Consider the following 20,163-nt stretch of genomic DNA (forward strand, 5'->3'; position numbering starts at 1 on the left):
CTAGTATGTTAGGCTATGTCTCATTAGTATGACACACACACACACACACACACACACACACACACACACACACACACACACACACACACACACACACACACACACACACACACACACACACACACACACACACACACACACACACGCATGCGCACGCACTTGCGCGCGCGCGCCCTGTTTGAAGACGGCCTGTTGGGGCTGCAGCAGAGGTGGCAGGCCCAGCGGCCGATGACCCGTGGTGATATAAGCATGGGGCTACCTTAATGGGAAGCCCATTAAAAATGTAGAGCAACATTAACATATGACATTTCCACTGTATACACGCGGCCCAGAGAGAGGCTCAGAGCTGTGTGTGTGTGTGTGTGTGTGTGTGTGTGTGTGTGTGTGTGTGTGTGTGTGTGTGTGTGTGTGTGTGTGTGTGTGTGTGTGTGTGTGTGTGTGTGTGTGTGTGTGTGTGTGTGTGTGTGTGTGCGTGCGCGCCCCCATCATACACGCATGCTAAAGTGGTCGTGCTGCTCCTACACTCGTACACTGTTATCTATTGTTGAATGAGAGTCAGTTTTTTTCCCGCCTAGTGACTGGTCAGAACTCGTGTCCGTTGTAAATGAAACGCACAGCGACGTGTTCCATGTGTGTGTGAAACTTTCCTCTTACTGTCCCTCGGTTGAGAGACTTGTGTCTTTCTTAGAGGCGGGGTCGGACAGGGTTATTGTCTTATTCGTATTCTGCTGAGAGTTTATCTATCAGCGATTGAGGAACTGTGTGTGTGTGTGTGTGTGTGTGTGTGTGTGTGTGTGTGTGTGTGTGTGTGTGTGTGTGTGTGTGTGTGTGTGTGTGTGTGTGTGTGTGTGTGTGTGTGTGTGTGTGTGTGTGTGTGTGTTTAGGTCTCAGCTGTTTGTAATCGTGTTTTGTAAGGCATGAGGCGTACGGTAGCATATGGCCGTTTGCTTCTAGGTGGATCTGTATGCATATATTTGTATATATTTTCTGTGTGGATGAATATGCAAGTGTCCGTCTTATGCAGCATATGCATACCACCACCATTTGTGCATCTCAAGTGTACCTCATCTATTTGCATGTGTGTGTGTTATGGAAGTCTGTGTGTGAGTGTCTGCCATTATGCTGTCTGTTATAGACGCGTCACAGGCTTACGGTTATTATTGTGGTTGCGGCGTATCGCTGATCATATTCATCGGCTTCCATTAGGCTTGTCATGAAGCCACTTAACATCACGTGTATGCTCAAATATATATCCATCGTCTAATTTCTGAGCTAACAGATTAGTTCAGATGTTCGCTTAGGCCACCGGCGTCAAACGTATTCAGATAGCGGTGCATGTCTTTGTGTTTTTTTAAGTGCGTATTGGTCTCGGACAAGTGGTGCATACGGTCATTGGATTTACCTGGAATTCCGTGGTATAATACCTTGAATAATTCTTATTTCCTTTGTAGTCCTTTTTAGTTGCTTTATGATGTCCCTCTGTGTGTGTCTGTCGGCCTCTCTGTCTGTCTGTCGAGGGAAGGGAAAGGCTTGCTGAGTAGGGGTCCTTTGCTGCTTAATTATTGACAGAACCCCCTCCAAGTGTCTCACGCACGCACGCACACACACCCACACACACACACGCACACGCACACTTCATGAAAAAAAAACACTAACCATGAAACACACACACACCATGAAAAAAACACAAACACAATCACCATGAAACACACACACACACACACACACACACACACACACACACACACACACACACACACACACACACACACACACACACACACACACACACACACACACACACACACACACACACACACACACCATGAAACAAACACTCCCCATGAACATACACACACACATGCACACATCATGAAACACACCACACACCTTGAAACGCACACAAACACACTCACCATGAACATACACACACACAAACACACACACACACACACACACACACACACCATGAAACACACCACACACCATGAAACGCACACAAACACGCTCACCATGAAGCACAGTGACAATACATTCTAATGCACTGCAGACATATGCACACTCGAGCCATTGTGAAGAGCGTGGGGACGCCAGACTTATAAGTATTATTTGAGGGCTGCACAGACACACAAATGGCGTAGGAGGTTATGGAGTGCGGGCGGAAAGAAACACGAATCTCCCCCCCCCGCCGCCCCCCCCCCCACCGCCCCCATTTCTTAGAAGAAGTCCAAAGGCCTGTGTGTGTGTGTGTGTGTGTGTGTGTGTGTGTGTGTGTGTGTGTGTGTGTGTGTGTGTGTGTGTGTGTGTGTGTGTGTGTGTGTGTGTGTGTGTGTGTGTGTGTGTGTGTGTGTGTGCGTGCGTGCGTGCGCAGGGGGTTGTTAATGAAGGATTTAAAGCGAGGGAGGTGAAGGCAGGGGTATGGCTCCATCATAAATGTGTCTGCTCCCAAACTGAAATTTGTACCCTTGCGTATCAGTTAGGTCTTTACAGGCGCCCTATACCATACACACACACACACACACACACACACACACACACACACACACACACACACACACACACACACACACACACACACACACACACACACACACACACACACACACACACACACACACACACACACACACCTTCCTAAGTGTTGAGAATGCCAGTGATACACATTATAGTCCAGATTAGATAAGGGAAGGTGAAGAGGTGAGGTGCACTTGCTCCAAGAACCCATTGACAGAGGGGGCCATAAAGGGTGTGTGTGCGTGTTTGTGGGTCTCCCTTGTGTTTCTTAATGTGTTCGTCTTGCCACAGCTTCGTATGGGACTGACATGTCTGGTCTAACGAGTTATGTCCCGGCGTGTAGTGCCGTTGTGTATTTAAATGTTAGTTTAAAAGTGTAGCGGAAGGACGGGTAATGGCCCATGGGGTGACTCACTTCCTGCGACTAGCGCTGAGTGACAGAGTTCAGGTGGAGGAAGAGGAGGAAGAGGAGGAGGTGCAGTGGAAGCCAGAGAGGATGACGACGGGGAGAGGTGGGAGTGGGGGATGGAGAAGGAGTGCCGGGCAGAAATGGTGGTTGGTTGGTGCCCTGGAGCTGAACTGAATGAGACAGCTGTTTCAATACGAGTGCTATTGAAATGAGCATGAAATTCACCCAGATGTTTAAGCCTTTCTTTTTCTGACCGACTGAGCATCAGCCTGTCTGTCTCACTAGCCCGCTATCTGCCTGTCTGTCTCTCTAGCCCTCTATCTGCCACTCTGCTCCTCAAGCCCTCTTTCTGTCTTCTATCCGCCAGTCTGTCTCTCTTGCCCACTATCTGTCTATCTCTCTCTCTAGCCCTCTATCTGCCTGTCTAGCTGTATCTGTATATCTCTAACCCTCTAGCTGCTTCCCTGTCTGTATCCGTCTACCTCCCTAGCCCACTATTTCATTGTCTATCTCTCTAGCCCTCTATCTGCCTGTCTATCTGTATCTGTCACTTTTAAGCTCTATGTGTCGCTCACTCACTCGCTCACTCACTCGCTCGCTCACTCGCTCACTCACTCGCTCGCTCGCTCACTCACTCTCTCACTCACTCACTCACTCACTCACTCACTCACTCACTCACTCACTCACTCACTCACTCACTCACTCACTCACTCACTCACTCACTCACTCACTCACTCACTCACATATATACATACATACATTACACACACACTCACATGCCCTCTTTCACACATACAAATAGCCACGGATTACTGTCCATTTGTACTGTTCATGCTGATCTGATTCAGTTTACAGACTCTATCCGAGATTCTGCTTCTCAAACACACACGCGCACGGCACGTACGTAAATACACACGTGAACACACGTAAACAAACTTAAACACACGCATACATATCTATTTAGGCGTTTTTGGAACGTTCAGATAAATGTGATTTTTCTTTTACTTTTTGATTGTTCTTATTTAACATTCAGAGTGAGGGTGGGCGATCATGAGGTGGTGAGGAGATTAGTGTAAAGATTATCTGAAAGTAGAATTTAAGAGGAAAGACGGTTTTACCACCGAGTTGGGGGGGGGGGGGGGGGGGTGTGTGTGTGTGTGTGTGTTATGAGTGTAAAAGAAAATCGATTCACGTAAGGATCTAGTTTATTGTCGTCAACGATTCTCAATTGATTCACATCTTCCAAAAATTTGTTATTCTCCTTTTTGTCTTTTCTATTTCTCTTCCCTTTGTGTGTCTCACAGCTATGTTCTGAATCCCTCATCGATTTTGAATCAGGAATATTTTGTGATTTGAGAATCAATTCTAATTTTAATTGAAGCCCTAAGTATCTAATTCAAATTGAATCGTGAAGTGCCGAAAGATTCAAACCACACATGGCCACACCCCATCATTTTCACCTCAAACCAAAAATCGAGTGTTCCTTGACAGTCAAACAACCACAAGCATTCAATCTGTAAACTGAAATAAGGGAAATGTATGTGTTAGTAGCAGGCATGTGCATTCACATGTGCTAGCCAGCATTATCCTCCTTCATGTAATATACGCAACCATAAATGGGGCGTGTGTGCGTGCGTGTGTGCGTGCGTTCGTGTGTGTGTGTGTGTGTGTGTGTGTGTGTGTGTGTGTGTGTGTGTGTGTGTGTGTGTGTGTGTGTGTGTGTGTGTGTGTGTGTGTGTGTGTGTGTGTGTGTGTGTGTGTGTATTTTACATTGTTAGACGAGTTTGTGCCTCAAATGTGTACATGTACATAATCAGTTACCTGATATATATACATTGTGTGTGTGGGAGGTAGATCGAAACGAAGGCTGGGGCTCTAGGCATTGTCTTTCACCTCTCAAGGCCACAGACATAGCCGCAAGCTAAGACACTCACACACACGTACACACACACACACACACACACACACACACACACACACACACACACACACACACACACACACACACACACACACACACACACACACACACACACACACACACACACACACACACACACAGCTAAGTGGTTGGCTGGAAGATTGGGCAGATGGTATAGAATGGGATGTATGCGTGTATCACGATGTGTACCGTATTGTTTCACAATATAGGAGGAAGGAGGCGAGATACAGAATACAGGGGGTGGAGTGTGAAGAGAGAGCGGAGGTGAGAGAGCCAGAAGTCAGAGGAGCAGAGAGGAATAGATTGAAAGGCTAGGGTGGAGACATGGCTTGGACGTGGACTCAAATGGATCACTAAGTGAGTTAACAGAACAGGCAGGGAGCAAGAGTAGGCAAGTATGGGAGTAACGTTAAAATATGAGAGGAAGAGGGAGCGGGAAAGAGATTTGGATTTGATTTTGATCATAGATGGGTTGAGGTGGTGGTGGTGATGATTGATGTACACTTTTTTAAGTGTTTCTTTCTGGGGACCTATTGGTGTTCTGATATACAGCATGTAATGTGTTTCTTTCAGGGGTCTTTTAGCTGTAATCCCCACCAGACTAATGGAACGAATCCAGGCTCTTAAGAGTTAAACCAGGGTGACAACTGGTTCCTACAACAAAAGTGAAGCTTTAAGAGACTGATTCGTACCTGCCTAATTACTTGTGGAGAGGGTCTGTCGTCAGGCCCTAAGCAATCCAAAATGGGCAGTTTGACAAGATCCCACCTTGTACTCTGTAAACAATTATATATATATAGTGTTGCCCTGTTCCTGTGGGCGTATAAAAATTCAACCACTTATCTTTACTGAACACGTTCACCTCAACTTCTGCAAATTACTCCACTTGAAGAAGTCAAACATTTCATTAAATACTCTCAATCTTAACCATCTGGATTCTATGGTGTTTCACACATCCAATGAATCCGCTGTTTCTGACGATGTCTAGTTTATGGGCTCTATGTCCTATATAGCCCATGGTCCCAGAACAGGATGGGTATGTATTATCGACTCTCTCACGGTTGGCTAAAACACACCACTGTAGGAAACGACCCTGGACACGATAAATCCTAACTCACTGCAGTTCCACACACAGTTCACTGCAGTTCCTTCACTTTTTCTCCTGAGTGCCGGCTGTGTCCCAAGTATCCAGGAACGATGAGCTCGTAAAGATTTGATTGGAAGGGTAGAAGAGGGAAATACTGGATTGATGGAAGATTTGAATAAAGGAGAAGGGAAAACTGAATTGCGACATTTTTATGATTTGTTGTTGGCGGGTGTCAGATGTTTGACTTTTGATTTCAGAGAGTGTGAGGGTGGAGGATGAGATCCCGTCATGTAATGAGATATTACGTGGAGAGAGGGGATATGACATGAGATTCAAAGGGATTGAAAAAGAGAGGGAAATAGAAGCAAAGGGCTCTAATGGAGTTAGATTTCCAGACCTAACTATTTCAGGATGTTAAATTACACACCCTGGTGAGAACCCTCTCCCAGGCCCGTGGCTGGGGGTAACGCATTACTGGACAATAATGTCTCTCTTCCTTCTCGCTGTCTTTCCACTCTCCTCTTCCTCTCTCCCACTCCCTGGCCTACATTCATGAGGGTTCAACCCCCCATCTATCTTTCATAGCCAACCCCCAAAACATGTAGAGCAAATCTAATTCATCAACACACCTACTCCGACCCGAGCTGGGTGTGTGTGTGTGTGTGTGTGTGTGTCTGTGTGTCTGTCTGTGTGTCTGTCTGTCTGTCTGTCTGTCTGTCTGTCTGTCTGTCTGTCTGTCTGTCTGTCTGTCTGTCTGTCTGTCTGTCTGTCTGTCTTCTCTGTTGAGTTGCCTATACAGCTCCATTTTGAACATGCATCTGTCGGTGGTATTTAGGCAATTCATCCAGATTTAGTAACGGTTTTACCAATTCTGTGAGTGCATATACGTGTGAACAAATGGAGGAAATTGCAGGGAAAAGCAATTATTTTTATATTGTCTTCCTGTGCGTCTCTCTGTCAGTTGGCCTTATCTTCCTCACTGAGAGTCTTTCTGTCAGTTTGTGTCTCTGAATGTCTGTCTGTCTGTCTGCCTCTCTTTCTCAATCAGTCTGTCTGTTTGTCATTTTGTCTCTCTGTTAATCTTTCTCCTCTTACTCTGAATCTCCGACCACCTCAAATATCGTCTGTCTGGCTGTGTGTGAGTGGTGATTGGTGTATTGGTCCATGTAAACATGGACGTGTGTGTGCGTGTGCGTGTGTGTGTGTGTGTGTGGTAGTAAGTAGGTCAGGAGGGTAGTGCTGGCCCTCATGGCCTCTTGGACTCTGTAAGGCAGCTTACCCCGCTCACTATTATTAGACAACCACACACATACGCACACGCACACAAAGGTTCATCCGATGGCCAGGGGATTAAGGAGGGGGACACATTGGATGCACAGTTTAAGCATCAAACCTATGTGTTGCTGCTGGGACCATGTCTACCCCCGGCGTGGCCCTTGTAACAACACAACTGTCAGGGTGGCGGTCCCCAAGACCAACGCACCATGGCTGGTCAACCTTCAGGGAAATATAATCTTGTTTCTGTGACGACAGCTAGTGTTGCAACATCTTTAGGGATGCTACCGAACAGAGACCACAGGTGTGTGTGTGTGTGTGTGTGTGTGTGTGTGTGTGTGCGTGTGCGTGCTGAACAGAAGAACTTGATAGAGGTCGATGTAGCTGTCATGTGTCCCTCCCCTTCTTTACCCAGTCCCCTCTTTCCGCAGTTTTTACCTTGACGATCTTCATGTCACGCGGTTTAGCCTCTAAACACGACTCCAATGCTAAGACACGTTGGTCTGGCTTCTTTGTGCGAGCTTGAAGGACACGTCGTCTGTGTACGGTGTCATTGACATGATTTTTTTTTTATGAACGACCTCGCCACTTTTTGGACCCGCAGAGTGTTTGCATGTCTGCCGTCTGTATGCTCTGTATACTGTGTAGGGGTGTATTTCTTTGCCTGTGTGTGTTTGTGTGGGCCTCGGTGCAGTTCTTTTGTGTGTATCAAGTGTTGGACAGCGGAGATGGCGGTGCGTGTGTATGTGTGGGTTGGTCTGCGAGGTGCATGTGTGTGTGTGTGCGTGCATGTGCTGTTATCCAGGGCCCGACAGAACGGAGATAGCGTGTTTTATTGTGCCGTAGATTCACTCTGTGCTCAGTCAAGGCTTTTAGCCGCCAGTATCTGCTCTCTGTCGGCCCTGAAAAAGGCATTTGCTCTACACGCCCCTATCCCCTCTCCCTCTCTCCCTCTCCCCCTCTCCCCCTCTCCCCCTCTCCCCCTCTCCCTCATATTCTGCCTCTGTCTCTCACTCTCCTTCCCAGCCATGCCTCCCCCTATTCTTTGTCGCTCCTTCCTTGAACCATCCCCCCTATCGCTTCTTGCCTATACTGTCAGTTCATCCTTTGTCCGCCCCCTCCTCTCTCTCTCTCGCTCTCTCGCTCTCTCGCTCTCTCTCGGGCCCCAGCAGTGTCTCTCTCCCTCGATGTCTGTGTCCCTGCCTGTACGTCTCTGTCTGTCCCTCCCTCTGCCTTCTACCTCTCTGTCCGTCTGTCTGTCTGTCCCTCCCTCGTCTGTCTGTCTGTCTGCATGTGTTTTCCCTAACTCTCTGTCTGTCTCTCAAGTCTGTCCGTCTGTTTTTCAATCCTTCACTCTATCTCTTAGTCTGCCTTCCTGTTTGTTTCTCATTCAGTCTCTTAGTCTGTCATCTTCCTCTCCTCGATAAATATGAAAGATTAGGCATCATAGTGCTGATGTAGTGTGAACGAAGTACTGGCACAACATTATATAACTTACATTAATTTGAAGTACTGATATTACATCAAAGTACCGGTGTTAATAGCATTATGGCATAGTAGTACTAATTGGAGCTTATCATAATTATGCCATAGCATAGTACTTCAATATAATCATAGTAAAAGCATAATACCATAGTTAGTAGAACGTAACATAATATCATTGTTTTTATGCACGGGCTACGGTAATGCGTTAATGTGTGTGTGTCTGTGTGTGTGAGCAAGTGAGTGTGAGTGTGTGCGCGTGCGTGTGAGTGACAGGCAAGTGTTAGCCAAAAAGGATTTGATGTATAGGAGGACGTTGCGTACCCACCAGCTACGGGAAAAGTGTTAGTTTACCCGTTCTGGCCGAGTTTGTGTTTGTTGTTTGCCAAGGGATACCGACAATGGGAAAATGATGCTGTCGTTTCAGTTCCTCCCCTGAATCTGAGATTGATGGTCAGCCTTGCCGTATCATGTTGAGGCAGTTCCGCCGGTCCGGTGGTTTCCAGAGCTGTTCCATGTAATGGCCATAAACAGATCCAGGCCCCCAGCAACATGATTGGGAGAAATACATTTGAAGTGAAAGAAAATGAAATGTCCCGTTTACCCAGGTTTGAGTTTGTCTGACGTCAGGCTTTAGATGTTAATCTTAATCTAAAGTCTGTCTGTATGTGAGACTATTTGAGAGAAATGGGGAAATTAGCCTTTTGGAATTAAGATTTGAAAAGGCCCTAAGCCTTTTAAAAAGAGTCTTCGTCACAAAACAAGTACAGGTAAACTTAAAGTAAACAATAATTAATGTGTTCGAATTATTGCTCCAGAATTGTAGTCAAAATCGTTCCAGCACTTCGCTTTCAATCTAGATTGCATAAACAATTACAATCAATCTCCATCATGTCCATGTTTAATTCAAAAATATTAAATAGGGGTTTAGCCATTTGGTCGTTGTCGTTGTTGTCCACTGTATCTTTAAAAAAAAAACTCCCCCCTTCTATATATACAGCTATATAATATTCTATACATCTGATGGATTTTCTTCCTATATATCTTCCATATCCTTGCACCCTGCCTTCCCCACATGTCCCCTCTGCCCATTCTTGTTCTTTTCAGCAGACTAGTAAATAGGCTTCTTGTTGCAGAAGCTGTTACATTCCCTTGCAATAATGCCTATTCAATTTATTCTATCTTCGTTCAGCTTCTCTTCTTCGGCTCTGCTTTTGTGCTTCCTTCCCCTTCCCCGGTCGCGTCACTCTCCCTCTCAGTTGGAATTCCTGGTATCAAAAGTCTTATTGGTGGTGTCACACATGTCCATGATTTCGTGCTTTATTGTTGGTGTAAGCCTAACACAAATCCCAGGGTCTTTCCTACTAATCTGACCCAGTGCCACTGCATCACACGTCTGCCGCTGGAGTATAGCCTACCCCTCTCTGCCTGGGGCCAGGAGGAAGGATAGACAAAGATCACACACACACACACACACACACACACAGACGCACCGAAACACACACTGAAGCACACACACACACACTGTAACACACACACACACACACACACACACACACACACACACACACACACACACACACACACACACACACACACACACACACACACACACACACACACACACACACACACACACACACACACACTGAAACACACACTGAAGAACACACTGAAGAACACACACACTGAAGCACACACAGACGCACTGAAGCACACACACACACACACACACACACACACTGAAGCACACACACACACACACACACACACACTGAAGCACACACACACGCACTGGAGCACACACACACACACACACGCACAGACGCACTGACACACACACACACACACACACACACACACACACACACACACACACACACACACACACACACACACACACACACACACACACACACACACACACACACACACACACACACACACTGAATTTAGGACGGGATCTAACCCTCACTCCCATTGTCCCAGTCCTTGTTAAATGCATGTTCCGGCCTGTTTTATAATTGGCTTTGATGGCATGATGGTAAATAGTGTTAGATTCACCATTCCAATCAAAGGCGCATTTTTCACATGTAGTGTTCGACTTCAAAGCTATGATGGCGGGATTATTCAAGGGTGATTCTGGATGGATGGAAGCAACAGTTGAGCTCTGGGACTTGGACAGCAGCTCACCTGGCATTGAGAAGCCGGACAATAGCTGAGCAGCAGAATAAACCATTGTTGCCTTTGGTCCTTTCAGAAACCTCAGGCTTGCCCTTTAAAGACTTTGTGCTCATACCTTTTAGAGTTCCACTATTTAGACTATGCTCAAGGATACTGTGGGTTGAGGATGCAGGGCTTAAAGTGTTTGCAACGATGGAAGACGCAGCACAAAACTGATCTGTATAAAGAGGAATGTGATCGGTAAATCACTGTGTTTGAGAATATCTGTTTCGAGATGACTGTGTGTGAGCTGTCAACTCCAAACGTGTACGAGACCATTTAGACTTTAGACCGCGCCCGGCTCATTTCTGACCAATCGGCGCGTGGCTTCCAACCCAACGGCGTTTGGGTTGGAAACGTAAGGAGGGAGGGAGCAGAGGGTGAAGGGACCTTTCTTGGTTTAGTTTAGCTTCAGAAGTTTCTGTTCATGGTGTTGGCAAATCTCAAGTCCTCCCCTACACCACCGCATAAGTGAGTACTGCAGAAATACAGCCTTGATGTCAGTGTTTCCAGGTACCAATCAATGGGCATATTATGTTGAGACACATCCCTCCTTGTTGTCGTCTTGACAATACGGGGGGGGTGGTGGTGGGGGGGTATTAATAAGTGACAGCCTGTGACAGCACCGTCTTTGTTGTCACTCTGCTGCCTGGAGCCCCCATTTACTCGCACGCACGCACACACAAACAAAACACACACATGAGCCCATCGCAATCTCTCCCCCCTCTATTCCCGACGAGTTAAAACCAGTTTCTAGACAGATGCGCACTGTACCCTTCTCCCCCCAACGCTCCCAGTATTAAATGCCAGGCTCTCGCTCCCCCTCTCCCTCTCACTCTTGTTCTCACTCTCTATATATTTGTATATATATATACCGTATATGACTGTCTCTCTCTCTCTCTCTCTCTCTCTCTCTCTCTCTCTCTCTCTCTCTCTCCTTAATACAGACCTGACTACATTGTCATCCAATTATACTGAGAGGGAGTCCAAGTGTGCGTGCGTGTGTGTGCGACTAGCAAGTTCGCACCAATGCTTGGGTTTGGGTGCTTTCCAGGTGTTTCCCCTGTCTCTTTGCGTGTGCCGGTAGAAGGTCCAGGTGTCACCCCTGAGTCTGATTATCTTAAAGGGATACTTCACCCATTTAAAACCGGCGTTCTATCATTATAAAATCGCTATTGTAATATAAATAAATATATAAATAAATATCAGTCTAAACCAGTCTCCCCTTGGCCCATTTTTTCTCATCTAATTTTCTCCCGAAATGACGTCAAATGACACGTTTGACGTCATTTCGGGAGAAACCTCTTGTCCCGCTAGAAGGGCCGAGGACTACAACACACTTTAGGTGGCAAATTTTTCCACCAATAAGGAATGAGAGGGGGCGGGAGCTCGCGTACTGAGGGGGAATGAGGGGGACGGGAGACCGACAGGTGGGCGGGGCAGCGAGCGCAATGCACTGTGGTAGTTGGAGTTTTTCTTACTTTGAGCCAGAGAGACCATGAAAACACTCTTTCTGCCTTTTTTCAGGCTAGGATGAACCGATTTCAATTATTATTATATTATTATATTATTTAATTCATAAAACCTTCATATTCCCACCGGTGAAGTATCTCTTTAATGTCAGTAGAGGACACATGCATATGCATGCACACTATACAGGGAGTTATTGTCCATGCTTTATCTTGGTTCTCCTTACATAGATGTGTGTGTTCATATGACCCCTGGTGGGTTAATCCGTCCAATGAGGCACATGTCAGTATCACGCCAGAAACCGTGTGTGTGTGTGTGTGTGTGTGTGTGTGTGTGTGTGTGTGTGTGTGTGTGTGTGTGTGTGTGTGTGTGTGTGTGTGTGTGTGTGTGTGTGTGTGTGTGTGTGTGTGTGCGCACACACACCTGGTTTCTGCCGTGGCAAACGCCTGGAGTTGTGGTTTTACCAGTTCTACCAGACGGCAGGACTTCAGTGGAGCAGAGCCAGGTAAGCAGACAGACGGATATCTTCAGAATCACAGGCTTACATTCGGGTAGATTCGAAGGTAGCTGCTTGGCGGCTAGACGGATAGACCGGCAGACAGACAGGCAGGCAGGCAGGCAGGCAGGCAGGCAGGCAGGCAGGCAGGCATGTGGCTATAGCCGTTTTATCCAGATCTTAATCTCCTCACGTTTCACCCTTCCACACCTTCCAACCGAACCCTCCTCCCATCGGGACAGCAGGGGATCCTGGTGCGACGCCGTTAGGGAAGGGTTGAAGACGATGGGAGCCTCTGTTACCACCTCACTCAGGGGGGAGAAGGAGAAGGAGGGTCGGTGGTGAGGTTGTGGGAGGCGGGGGGGGGGGGGTCTGGAGATGTCGGCGTGCAAATGAAAAACGACAGGGAGTCAGCCGTTAGTGTCCACCTCTCTGTTCCCTCCATCTCTTCATCTTTCTGTAATGCCCTCCTTCCTCTCCTTCTCCCCCTTCATCTGCCCTTCTCAGTGTCCAGTTTGCCCTTCTCCCCTCTCTCTCTCTGCCTCTCTCCCTCTCTCGCTGTCCCGGTTGGCTTTTGCGTTGAATTATTTGCTCTGCCTCAAATCGTATTTTATCACTCGTCCCGTATCCCTTTGTTTGGGTCGGCAAATGATGTTTCCCTTCTTTAATATTATATCCTACATGCAAGTAACTCCGTCATCTATATAGACTCCTCTCCTCACTCGCCTCACCTCTTTCCTATCTTCTTTCGTCTCCTCTCTACCGTCCTCTCCTCTGCTTCCTCCCTTCTCCTCTCCTCTTCTCTGCTTCCTCCCTTCCCTCCTTTTTCTCCTCTCCTCCCTCTCCCCACCTCTTTCCTATCTTTTTTCGTCTCCTCTCTCCTGTCCTCTCCTCTCTCACCGCTTCTCTCCCACCTCTCCTCTCCTATCGTCTCTCCTCCCCTTCCCTCTCCTCTCTCCTTTCCTCTCCACCTCTCCTCTCCTATCGTCTCTCCTCCCCTACCCTACCCTACCCTCCTCTCCTCCCCTCTCCTCTCCTCCCTCCTGTCCTCTCCTCTCGTCTCCTCTCCTCGTCAACAGTCCAGCTTGCTAATGATGGTGAAATCGATTTACTGCGCTTAATGGCAAACAGATAATTACAGAAATGTATGAGTGACCCTCATAATATTTTTTCCAGAGACCATTGTGGGTGGCTGAGTGTGTTTGTAAGTATGTGAGTATGTGAGTGTGTATGTTAGTGTGTGTGTGTAAGGTGCTTCAGTGTGGAAAAAACACCCATCGGTTGAGTTTAATCTGCTTGCATTAATGTCCACATATTGTACGGTAAATACGCTCCTGATTTCAAATGACTATCTGACAATCTGACATCGGCTGCAGTCCAAGTTGGTCCTATCCCTCTTTTTCCTTTTTAAGAATGGCGTCATTAGAGAGAGAGAGAGAGAGAGAGAGAGAGAGAGAGAGAGAGAGAGAGAGAGAGAGAGAGAGAGAGAGAGAGAGAGAGAGAGAGAGAGAGAGAGAGAGAGAGAGAGAGAGAGAGAGAGAGAGAGAGAGAGAGAGAGAGAGAGAGAGAGAGAGACTCTGACTCTTGAGGCTGCTGTTTGTACGGTGGCATTCATTTATTCACCTCATTATGGAAACAATGTGTTTAATTAATCCCTGCGCTCCCGCCCACACCTCCTTCCATCAGTGGGAGTCCCTAGCCCCACCCCAGCCCATACATCACCTGTCCCTCCGCCGCCGCCGCTGGCTCAATCATTTGGACCCGAGGGTTTACTCCGTCCTGCCACTCTGCCTGCTCTGGATTGAGTGAATGGATAACATGCATGCTTTTCTCCAGTCCTGCTCTGAACGTGAGGTCGTATATCTGGTGCTCAGTTAGAAACGACTGCCACAGAAAGGACTTCCACGTTCATCCACAGAGGGTCAGGGTGGAGCCTGACCCAGCACTGGGGAGACACCCTGACGCCCGACACATAGAGACCTGATGCTCCCTGTGATACCGGGGGTCACTAGCCACATGGACGTCTACATAAAGAGTATAGGCTGGACTGAAAGTTTCCTTTCCCCTTTTCGGTCCTGTTTAAAGCGGCTTGAATGGCTTTCTGTTGGCTAGAGGGCGAGTTTAGTGAACAAAGTTTCTGCCCTGTGCGTGGCATACAGTGCTCCAGTGTATCTTCAATCCAGAGTACTTGTTCTGCCGTCACGATGGCCGTCGGCAAAAACGATCAGAATTCATCGGTTTTATACCCTGTGGTGGTGTTGTCGTATCTCAAATCAGAGAGATTAAAATCAGTATGTGTCGGTGTGTACAAGGCCACACACACACACACACACACACACACACACACACACACACACACACACACACACACACACACACACACACACACACACACACACACACACACACACACACACACACACACACACACACACACACACACACACACACAGGGATCAGAAAAAAGACGGGATATAAAATGAGGTAGGGGTAACAGGTGAGTAGCAGGGGACTGCTCTTACTGCCATCTTGTCTTCGGTAATAGCGTTGTTATTCTGCCCTACTGTCCTTGAGCAAGACATTAAACACACCCCACCCCCAGACACACAGATCCCCTTGTTCCGAGCGGAGGTTTAAAATGGCTGATTGTTCTTGTGGGGTTTCACCTCGCGTCCTCTTCCTGTCTTAGTGTCCGTGTCATGACCTTGGTGTGGGGAAGCCGTTAGTCTGTTGAAGCACAAGCCCTGTCTGTATAGAGACCAGCTAGACACACACACACATACAAAGACCCCCCCCCCCCCCCACAAGGACACACCCAAACCCTCACAAAAAAACACGCAAATACGCAGACACTCACACATACACACACACAGGCACCCTGTCCACCTCTGTCACTTTAAGAGCCGAAAAAGGGGGAGAGGGAGAAGAGATAAGTGTCTTTGTCTCTTTAAATACTGTGAGGGGAGTGATGGAGGAGGACGGTAGAGACGGAGGGGCGAGGAGGAGGGAGGGGAGAAGGCCAGAGAGATTAAGAGACGGCTCCATCTGTAACGCCCACTCTTCCAAACAAAGTGGACAGAACGGACTGGAATGGACAGAATATGATAGAATCTCTCTCTCTCTCTCTCTCGCCATGCACACCCCTCTCTCTCTCACCCTCGCTCTCTCTCTCCATGCACTCCCCTCTCTCTTGCCCTTGCTCTCTCTTTCCATGCACTCCCCTCTCTCTTGCCCTTGCTCTCTCTTTCCATGCACTCCCCTCTCTCTTGCCCTTGCTCTCTCTCTCCATGCACTCCTCTCTCTCTCTCTCTCTCCATCCCTCGTGCCTCTCTCCCACCCGCCCCCAGGCTCTCTCCCCTCCCCTCCCCCATCCCAATCCTCCACCCGTCTCCCTCTTCCGCAGCCACGTGCTCCCTATACCCGCCCACCCCTAGCCCTGACCCCTCCCCCACCTGACCTTGTTCCCCAGCACAGATAACCCCCTCTCTCTATCTTTCTCTCTCTCTCTCTCTCTCTCTCTCTCTCTCTCTCTCTCTCTCTCTCTCTCTCTCTCTCTCTCTCTCTCTCTCTCTCTCTCTCTCTCTCTCTCTCTCTCCGTCTCTCTTTCTGTCTCCCACTCTCTGTTCGCCCCTTTCTCTCTCTCTCTCTCTCTCTCTCTCTCTCTCTCTCTCTCTCTCTCTCTCTCTCTCTCTCTCTCTCTCTCTCTCATACTCTTTCTGTCTCTCTGTCTCTCCGTCTCTCTTCTCTTTTCTCTCAGATGCAGTGGTTTGGCTTCCTACCACTATTGCTCTTGCCCTCTCCCAACCACACCTTTCCTGGGTATCTTGATCATTCTGTCTATTAACAGAATCATATGATACGTTCACAATTCATCATACTCTCTATCCTTTCTTCTTGGGTCTCTAAGCACTCTAATTGAATTGCTCTTGTCTCTCTCTCTCTCTCTCTCTCTCTCTCTCTCTCTCTCTCTCTCTCTCTCTCTCTCTCTCTCTCTCTCGTAGAGAATGCGCACACATTTGGAAGTAACAATTATCGGCCTCGGAAGTTATAATTATCGATTTACAGATGATTTTACAGTCTTTTTTGCTAGAGATGATGTGTGTATGCTGTGTTTATCTAAGCCCCACTGATTTTTGTCAGCCTGTCACTCATGATAGCAATCCGACACACTGTTCCATGAAGGCACGGACCTTCCCCAGTAGCCCACACACCCATAGCACCATAGAGGAACCAAGGTACCCCACCTGCCCTCACCCTAAGAACTTTCATGTTTTTAAATGAAAAGATTTACCGAGCAAAGTGTTCTTGTGTATTTTACAAATTGGGTTTGTCGAAGGATTCTCCCTGCTTGGTATGTTCAAAAAGCCATTCTCTTGCAAATGTTCCTGTCACGAGAGATTCAAGTTCAATTGCAGGTTTGTCTACAGTCTTTTGAAACGGTGGAAAATCTTCCTATGGTGCTGAATACTGCCATGAGCCTTGCATATAAAGAAAGTCCCTGAAGTCTCTGAATCCTCTACAGAATATATTAAAGAAGCTGTATTCACCGGGCTGGAACCAAAATAGTTTCTTTGCAATATGGCTTAATAATAATAACTCTGACATATTGTAATACATTCATCAATAACCAACCGTGTACAAAAAAAAACCTTGTCATAATCCCATTATTGTGACTGATTGCTTTTATGTACTTACTTTTACTCTGTAATACGTTAAATTAAGTTTGTTTGATGAAACCCACATCACACCACACTACCTAAACGAGTCTACCTGCATGTACTGCCGGTGTCAGAACCACAGCCTTGGGTTTTATCAGCCGAACCGCTGTATGTATTGGAAGACTGATATTTGTATGTATGATGCATGGCGCTCCTAGGAAAACATAGTTGGGAAAAAAAACTCCACAGAAACGGTACTTATCGTTTTCACTAGATTAGAGTGTGGTGTTATTGTGGTAAGATTGTCCGCTACCAGCCAAACAGCAGAGCATTGTGGGAACCCTGTTGCCATGGTTTCCGAGAGAATGCTAACGGTTACATGGTTCGTTCTGACTTGAAGTAGGCCTAGTCCTGAGCTTTCTGGATCGGGCAGCATAGAATTCCGATTTCCGATGTCCTTTCAGCCAGGTGTGCGTTCTGTGTCTGAATGGTTGCGCTTCAAAGGATAGGAGAAGTGCTTGATCAGTTTTAATGACGATGCTTCAACAAAAACACTACACTCAAAACAATGGAGATAGAAAATGGCAGAAGCATTATGGAGTGCTTCAAATCGTTGTTCCACAATGTCTAACCTCTTCCTTGGGTTCCTCCCTCTCTCTCTCTCTCTCTCTCTCTCTCTCTCTCTCTCTCTCTCTCTCTCTCTCTCTCTCTCTCTCTCTCTCTCTCTCTCTCTCTCTCTCTCTCTCTCTCTCTCTCTCTCTCTCTCTCTCTCTCTCTCTCTCTCTCTCTCTCTCTCTCTCTCTCTCTCTCTCTCTCTCTCTCTCCAGATGACTCATCTTCAGAGAGTGGCAGCGGGAACGGCCTCCCTGCCTTGACCCCGCCCTCCTCCGCCATAAATGACAGCTCGGTTGTCAGGGCGATGGAAGTCGTTAACGGCAACGGCGGCCCCGCCCCGCTGGACTTCAGCACGCCCACGTCCTCCTCTTGCTCGTCGGAGGACCAGCAGCCAATCAACCTCAGCGACCCCCCCGCCCCGCGAGCGGCGCCACAGCCGCCCGCCAACCACCTGCCCCTGACGGTGTCCGCCGCCGCCGCCGCTCTGCTGGGCGCCCTCCACCCGGACGCGCCCGAGGAGCTCCGCAGGAAGTACCCCCTGGCCAACAAGCCCGGCCTGGCCCCGCTGACGCACGCGCACTCCAACCACACGCACGGCACGCGCACGCCGCACACGCACGCGCACGTGGCCGACCTGCGACTGGACCGCGACGGCCGGGACTACGGGGGGAAGGTGAGAGCGCCAAACCGCACATGTACAAGAGCACAAACACACGCACACGTGCACGCACGCAACACACACACACGCACGCAAGCGCGTCCACTTGGCGCCTGTGCCTTTAGGGGTTGCAGAGTGGAAGCGTGATAACAATGGAGAAGCAGAAGTTAGGTGGAGAGGACGTATGCCATAGTCAAGCAGATCGAATAAGAGGGCTGAGACAAAGAGGCAACGGTATAGGAATAGATTGAATGGATGGGAGGGATCTTTGTTGAGAGAGATGTCTACAAAGACTGAGGCTGTATCCCAGTGAAAGACCTGGCCTTGCAGTAGCACCGAGACTTTCTTTTCTTTTTTGCTTCTGTTGAGATCAACACGGCCGCCGAACGTACTGCAGGTACCACCGGACTGGTTTCACCAGTCTATAATGCTGTTCCTATTCTGCGTTGTATGGTATCCCTTGACAGGAGGTTTGTCCGAGATTTCATGGAGGAATTTTCCCAGCAGAATTTTGAACATGTATAGCTGTGTTGCTGAGGTCACGGAGTGGGGGAGAACGTTCCATAGTTTCCCAGCATGGACAGCAAAGGAGGAGTCGTATAGGCTCACAGCGGTCAGAGGAGCATGCTTGTTGAAGGCGGGAATTTTGACCTTCTTTCCAAGCCGCATATTGTCCGTGAACTGCATCCCGATGTCATTGGGTGTGGTTTCGTTGAGGATCTTCCAGACATGAATGATCATATATCTCTCTCTTCTGCGCTGCAGGGATAGCAGGTTCAGCGCAGAGAGTCTCCCCCAGTAGTCAAGGTCCCCTGTTCCAACGGTGCGCCGGGTGAAGTTGCGCTGGACATCCTCGATTGTCTGGATGTCTGACACCTTTACAGGGTTCCAAAGGGGGCAGCAGTATTCTACCCTGCTTCAGATCAGTGACTTGTAAAGTTGAAGCATGACAGGTTTGGAGCGGTCTTTGAAGACTCCAAGAACCCATGAAGCAGTCTTTATAGCACCAGCCACCACCTTGTTGATGTGAGGGGTCCATTTATAGTCGGATGACAGTTCTACACCGAGATCTCTTGCAGACTTTTGGGGTTTAAGGAGGTGCCCACTTGGTGTGGCGTACTCCGAGAGATGTGATGTAAAGGGAAGCTCGTCAAGCATGGTAGATTTGTTTGTCCTGTACCGAAGCAACATGAACCTGGTGTAGCACCATGTTGTTCTTCTTGGACCATTCAATTATGCTGTCAAGGTCTTCTTGGACAATCTCTGCGTCCTCGGAAAATGGATGGATCTTGGTGTCATCTGCGAAAGACGATCAGGAAGTCAGGATAGTCACA

General features: G+C 48.0%; 1 protein-coding gene across 1 annotated transcript in view; it reads left to right on the forward strand.

Moving 5' to 3' along the window:
- The window catches only part of LOC130386340 (nucleolar protein 4-like), a 67,212-nt gene that overhangs the window by 41,474 nt on the left and 5,575 nt on the right, over positions 1–20,163 (forward strand). The window contains exon 6 of the mRNA XM_056595202.1: positions 18,384–18,844. Within this exon, the coding sequence (XP_056451177.1) occupies positions 18,384–18,844 (461 nt within the window). The remainder of the gene's footprint in view (positions 1–18,383; positions 18,845–20,163) is intronic.

The sequence above is a fragment of the Gadus chalcogrammus genome, chromosome 7 (genome assembly GCF_026213295.1).
Source record: "Gadus chalcogrammus isolate NIFS_2021 chromosome 7, NIFS_Gcha_1.0, whole genome shotgun sequence".
NCBI lineage: Eukaryota > Metazoa > Chordata > Actinopteri > Gadiformes > Gadidae > Gadus > Gadus chalcogrammus.